The sequence below is a fragment of the Asterias amurensis genome, chromosome 21 (assembly GCF_032118995.1).
Source record: "Asterias amurensis chromosome 21, ASM3211899v1".
In the NCBI taxonomy this organism is placed as follows: Eukaryota; Metazoa; Echinodermata; class Asteroidea; order Forcipulatida; family Asteriidae; genus Asterias; species Asterias amurensis.
The window spans coordinates 14,917,052-14,923,923 of NC_092668.1; the positions used below are offsets into that span (position 1 = coordinate 14,917,052).

The 6,872-nt window shown below is 40.8% G+C and overlaps 1 protein-coding gene across 1 annotated transcript; it reads left to right on the forward strand.

Annotated features, from left to right (window-relative positions):
* The first annotated feature begins 1,944 nt into the window (after nucleotides 1-1,944).
* Nucleotides 1,945-3,958, forward strand: LOC139953386 (uncharacterized). The gene has a single exon (XM_071952895.1). The coding sequence runs from the start codon at nucleotides 2,102-2,104 to the stop codon at nucleotides 3,956-3,958; it is 1,857 nt and encodes a 618-aa protein (XP_071808996.1). The 5' UTR covers nucleotides 1,945-2,101.
* Nucleotides 3,959-6,872: the final 2,914 nt, after the last annotated feature.

Here is a 6,872-nt window from a genome sequence, read left to right on the forward strand (position 1 = left end):
ACTTTTAAAATACAGTTATGGATCGACACATGCTCTATATCATTTGCTGTTGTAAAGTTGTATTATTTAGTTGAGTACTATAGACGACGTGCTGGGTTTATTCTTCCTCCATGGCCCAACAAAACACCAACGCTGTGTGTTATCAGTTATATAATTCTCTATAATAGTGATACTGCTATGATGACTCACAGCTTAGCATATAACCAACAAAATGCTCTTGGCCTTTGACCTAGTGCCTAGCTTCACGGTGATGGCTTAGTATCTTTGTTTATCAGATGAGTACATAATTCATCTTGGAAGAAATCATTTTCAAACACTCAATCCCAAACCATAGCAACAGATGATCTGGAGTAAATGTTGCTAGCCATTGCCAAAGTACGCAGTCAAAGTATCACTGGGGACACCCAATTCGTTATTAATTTTAGAAGTAATTATGTCTTAATTAATTGAATGCCGGTGCTTTAAATGTTGTGGGAAGAGTACATTCATTTTAATTTCTCTCTTCTCCACATGGTACAAAGTTATAAAACGTCCCTAGCACACCTGGTAGTATTGCTCCGCAAATTTCTGCCAAGCAAAAAAAGAGCAAGAAATCAGTCACAAATTGTACACAAGACATTTTATTTTGGCCGGTGACCTTTTTACGGGTAGCTCCCAATATTTTGGAGTATTATTATAACTTCTTTAAATTACCATACAATATATCTCCCCATAAGTTATTTAACCCAGTATATATTGTATTCACTACAGAGGTGTCAAATGTCTGGTTGAATAATATTGTTTCTTGGTCAGTAATCATCAATGAAGACTGCTTGGGTTATATTTAGTTTATCATGCATGAATTTGCCATTGACCTTGTTGATAACAGAATCCTAGTCCAGTTATCAAAGCATAACCAAACGGGGTACATCAACATTTCCCAAAACCATTGTTTGCGAAAATAGAAACACAAACAGTTTTTCGTCCTTCGTTAAGAAATGGATCGGGTCACGACTTCCATCTTAAAAGCACAATTCTGAAACAAGAAACGAGTCGTTAGAATAGTCTGCTTGAAAGTTAAGTCTTTGGTTCTCAACTACTGCTGGATTTTGCCAGTCCTTGCGATTCTGATTGTCTTGTTTTCTGCCAGCGATTATTTTCTTCGAAAGTTAAACTCCAGCTACGCTTGTTTTCATCCAGTCAACCTTTACCACCACGGTAAGTTTTTGCCTTTCACAAAGTTATATGTAGACTTTTTATTTTATTTCAAATGAAGATAAAAAGTTCATTGTTGTTCGAATATGTTGAATATTATAATTATGATTATTAAAGAAATGTAGGCCTAGTTGCGTTGTTATCATGTTTCTGGGAACATTTATTGTGTTGGGAAATTTCACCTCTTTATTAGCTTTTTTTCCTTCTTAGTATTTAATCAATTCTTTAGGGGGGCTTAATCCTCTCAAAAAGAAAATGGTGATGAAACACGGTAAACGTAACACGTTGGGCGTGGTACAAGGTTTTTTTTTACTAGAAATTACCTTCTCGTATAAATTATATCTAATTCTATATGGAAATAGTTTTATAATGGTAAAAATAGTGATTTTGTTTTGCTTCATTTCAGAAAGCCAAAATGCCATATTTGGAATTGATCTTGATTTTGCTTCTTCTACAAATCCCTATTGGATTCTGCCAGGCATCAAGCTGTCATGCACAGTGTGATTACGATCACGTGACTGCAATGGCTGACTGCTCTAACCGGAACCTCGGATGCGTTCCTGACAACTACCCAGATTCCCTTGTAATGGATCTACGTCACAACTCTATCAATACTGTAGATCCGGACGATCTCAACCCCGGATTAACCAAACTGATCTTGGACTGGAACAACATCTCAGATATCACGTCACTGATGACGTCAGAGAGGATGGAGAACCTGACACTAGTTTCAGTTCAACACAACTCCATTTCGGTTCTGCGTGCGGATTGTAACTTACGCTCCTTGCAGACCCTCCAACTTGACTCCAACTTGATAACGAGCCTCGAGGTACCGAGGTGTAGCTCTCTGGAACGGCTCTCAGCGAACTCAAACTTAGTCTATGGTACCATTAAGCTGGAGCTATGCATGTACATATCACCCTCTGCGTCAATAAGCTTACAGTTCAATTTAATAACAAATGTCAAAGTTTTATTTAACGGTGGCCAGAATTGTAATATCACTCTTGAACTAGACAACAACGTCATTCGCCATTTTGATTACGATAATGATTTCGGGAATACCAAGTTGTTCCACAAGCTTTCTTTGAGTCATAATCAAGTTCAAAGTATTAGTAGTTCTAATGGTATGCTTATCACCTCCATATTCAACATAGAGAGTAATGAACTGCGTGATTGGGACGTATTGGCAGATGCTTTACGGTATGGCTTCCCGTATGTGGAAAGTCTAAGCATACGTGGTAACTCACTTGACTCTCTAATCCAGGCACCGTCGTGGACAGAAGAGCTTCAGGTCCTGAATGCAGATGGAAACAGTCTAAAGAACCTGTCCTCTGAAAGCATTCAAGGTTTCTTGAGTCTAACGGAGCTCCATGTGTCGAACAACCAGATACTCTTCATCTCAGAATCTGCATTTAGGGAACTGAAGATGCTTAGATACTTGTACCTAGATGGGAATCCTTTGACGTCTTTATTTGGAGGTGTCTTTCGAAGCCAGGGCGACCTGTTGATTCTGTCTCTCGCAAACTGCAATCTCAACGAGCTTCACCCAGAGTACTTCCTTGGGCTGGACTCCCTGGAGCGCTTGGATCTCTCCGAGAATCAGCTGGTTCAACTCCACTCGGAGATGTTCCGCCTTCTACCACAGATCGTCACAATGAATTTCTCTAACAACAACATTAAGAACTTTGATTTGGAGGATTGTCAACTTGTTGATGGTTTGAAAATCTTGCTCCTTGCTCGCAATTCCATCAGTGATATCAGTAGCATCTTGGGACACTGTGGTCACCTGGAGACTGTGGACTTGAGCTCGAATCATATCGAGATCGTACCGGGAGATTCCATCGTCGGAATCAGCCCAACCCTGTCCCGGCTGGACCTGTTCGGCAACCCACTTCAGTGTGACTGCAGAATGGCTAGCATACGCGACTGGCTGCAAAACAATCCACCACCATCTACCCCTCTTTGTCACGGACCACAAGGGTTAGAAGGACGCGCTCTCATAGATCTAGCAACACACGATCTGGCGTGTGAGCCCCCTCTAGCTGTTTTAGGCTTCAAAATGCTCCAAACGGTAGCTGGTGGCACAGTAACTCTACCTTGTAAATCCACGGGAATACCAGCACCCAGTACTTCATGGTTGAGTCCCAATGGTACAGTGATTGACGGTAACCTGAAAGGGAAATATTTCATCACTCAAGAAATGACTCTACACATAATAAAAGTTGAGAAATCAGACCAAGGGTTGTTTACTTGTAGAGTCATGAATGAGCTTGGAGAAACTGATGAAGCTGTGATCCATCTTACTGTAGCTGAAGAACCTGGATCTCCTGCTTCACCATCGTCTTACATCCTACCAACGATGTTTCTTACGGTCTTGTTCACTCTTCTAGCCGTGGTGCTTGCTTACTTTCTCCGTAAACCTCTTGAGAAAAGATCCCAAACAATCACAACCTCTAAAGCTAAGATTGACTGCCGTAAGAGTAGGGTGGATTCTGTGGACTCATCGCGGTATGTGAATTCTGTGATTGATGATGGGGAGGTCGAGCCAGGTGGGGATGAAGGAGATAGGTACGAGGACCATGAAGGGGATGGGTACGAGGACCATGAAGGGGATGGGTACGAGGACCATGAAGGGGATGGGTACGAGGACACTGCGTCCTTCAATGAAGATTGCCCATCTTCGGCTTACGATAATACGGTGTCCTTGAGTGAACGTGGGGATTGTGATGACTATGAAGCAGTAGAGATCGGTAGCGTCTCTTAATAAAAGTTCTTTCATAACTCTCTCCAAGACGTAAACGAGGGAAATTTACCTGGTTAGTTTGCTGCCACCTAGCGTTCAAAAATCTGTATTCACAATCACTTTTTTGTGTACTGTTTGCTCTGATTTGTTTAAATTATTTTTACTTTGTGATCATGTTTGTGTTGTCCCCTTTTAACATTCACTGTAAGTATACCAGGGTCCATTTTTCTGATTTTTCTGTATCATACTCGGTAATGAACTTTGAATTTACTTGGTGTTCGTTTAGCTCTTTCTTCATCAAGTATTAACTTTAGGAACATAAGGAACATTAATAGTAAATTGTTCTCCATAAAATAGGAAATAGTTTGGACTAACAGCAAATGCCAACAATATTGAGTTATTGTACATCGAGCACAGCAGCAAACTCAAGGCATAGTGTTGTAAAACCACCCAATACAAAGGTCGGTGTGTTTGAACTCAATTTATCTTTGTTGGCATGGAAACCTATCTATTGTTTTCTGTGTTTGCTCTCACGATTTACGTTCAACAACAATACATTCGTATCCTTGTAGCTACAATAAATCCTTGCTCTTTAATTCAATGTTCTCATGACAAACTTGTTCATGATAATCTATTGTTGAATTGTTGAATTGCTTCAACTACTTTTCTGTATCCAAACCAGTGCCCAACTTCATAGAGCTGCTTCAGCACGAAAGGTGGCTACATGTACAAGCATAATAAAATTACCAGAAATCGGTTAGCAGCCAAACTACCATATCACATTTACAATTTGTGACTGGTATCGTGCTCATTTCTGCTCAGCAGACAAGTGTTCAGCAACATTTTTGCTTTAAACAGCTCTATAAAATAGTGCCCAGCATATTTGATTCCACCACCATCAAGCGCTTTAGATAAGCTGCGTTTGTTTACTCGTTGTATCCCAAGCTCTAATCGATCAAAGCAACACAAACTTCAGACAAATCCTTAATGCAAATGTGTCAATGTTGTAGATACAGTGTAGTCTAATGGCCCCATAACCTTTCGCATACTGGAAATGACTAAAGGGTGCTCATAAAATGACACTTAAAGGTGTGGAATTAATCACATATGGTGTTAGTTTTAATGCGTTAATGGCTATTTAATAGATCATAATATTGAGCGATAAAACTGTAGGAATTCCGTATGTAGGTTGTGCTTTGCTGTAATAAAAACTCTTCAATTTTAATGTGTTCTTTTGATATACGATGAAGTGCAATGTGGTGCATGCAAAGGGAAGTAATTGTCATTTACTTGAACTATTATATTAGTTTTGGTTTTTACCCATACACCGATGAGCCTTGCTCAATGCAGTCACATTATTCACGACGCTGTAAACCCACCTGTACTGTATCCGCATACACACTGTCAACGCCCACCCGTACGACTACTGTGCACGAGTCATCCGCACTAGCATTCGTACTACTCGTACCACTTATCCGCATGATTTATTGAAAGACAGAAACAACCGACCTTGTGCCCAAATCCTCTAACTTCACAGAACAGGATACAACTTTGTACTATCTTCAAAATGTATCAGCCTGGAAGTACAGAGGGTGTCACTTTGACCAAGATACACCCTCCCTATTCTCAATGTTTAATTTGTGTAATACAAACCCCTGAGTTAAAAAAATAAACAACATAGCCGACCAAAACTTTCCATGGGATAAAAAGTACGTAGCCCGGTGTGGCACGAGATTCTGTCCCCATTATCGCGGCAACACTCAAAATACCGCTTGTCTCTGCCCACCCTTAGTATTATTGGGGAATTATCATTGGCTGAAAGGTTAGGGGTTGATTCAAGAGAGGGCGCTATTTAAAAAAGTGCACAATTCATTGTATGGTGGGGAGGGGGTGGGGCAGAGTTACGGGGGGGGGACCACAGCAAGAACCTCCTGCTACGCGTGTGTACACGAGAGATTCTGTCTTTTAAAGGCAGTGGACACTATTGGTAGCCTTCACAGTTGGTGTATCTCAACATATGCATAAAATAACTAAGCTGTGAAAATTTGAGCTCATTCGGTCATCAAAGTTGCGAGATAAAATTGAAAGAAGAAAACACCCTAGTCAAAAGAAGTTGTGTGCGTTTAGATGGTTGATTTCGAGACCTCAAGTTGAGGTCTCGAAATCAAATTCGTGGAAAATTACTTCTATCTCGAAAACTACTCCACTAATTCAGAGGGAGCCGTTTCTCACAATGTTTTATGCTGCCAACCTCTCCCCATTACTCTTTACCAAGTGAGGTTTAATGCTAATAATTATTTTGAGTAATTACCAATAGTGTCTACTGCCTTTAAGAAATACAAACTTAAATTCCATTTACAGCATTTTTTTTGCCGAGTCAATCCCACAATATAAGAGTGTTTGTACCCAGACAGTCACTACCCCTTGTGGTTCATTATTGATACCTTATATGGGCACATTTTGGTTTCATGACCTCGATCTGTTCATCAACGATTCAAACGGCCACGACCAAAGCCTCCTTTGGCAGCGGTAGTATAGTGCCAACGTGGAAGTGCCAATGTTATCATTCATGCTTTGTGAGAAAATTATGTCACTCATCAGTTACGCCGATCATAGACCCTTTTCGAAACCACGGCTTCGACTTTGGATTCGGCTCAGGCTAGCCGTGGTTTGACGTTATTACGCGTGCTTTGTGTTGGCGTTCAGGGCTTCACACGAGAGAACGGAGCCTGAAGCCGAAGCCGTGGTTTCGAAAAAGGCTCCATCACGCAACCATTGTTATAAGCTGATTTGCATAATAAAGCGTTAGCGCCCTCTATGCTTCCTTGCCAATAAACATCAAACTAGTCTTTGTTCAGGTTTGGCAGCGGTCATGTCTGTTGATGATAGAGCTATAGTCAACACGTAAAGCTCCATCGAGGAAGCCGCGAGCGCC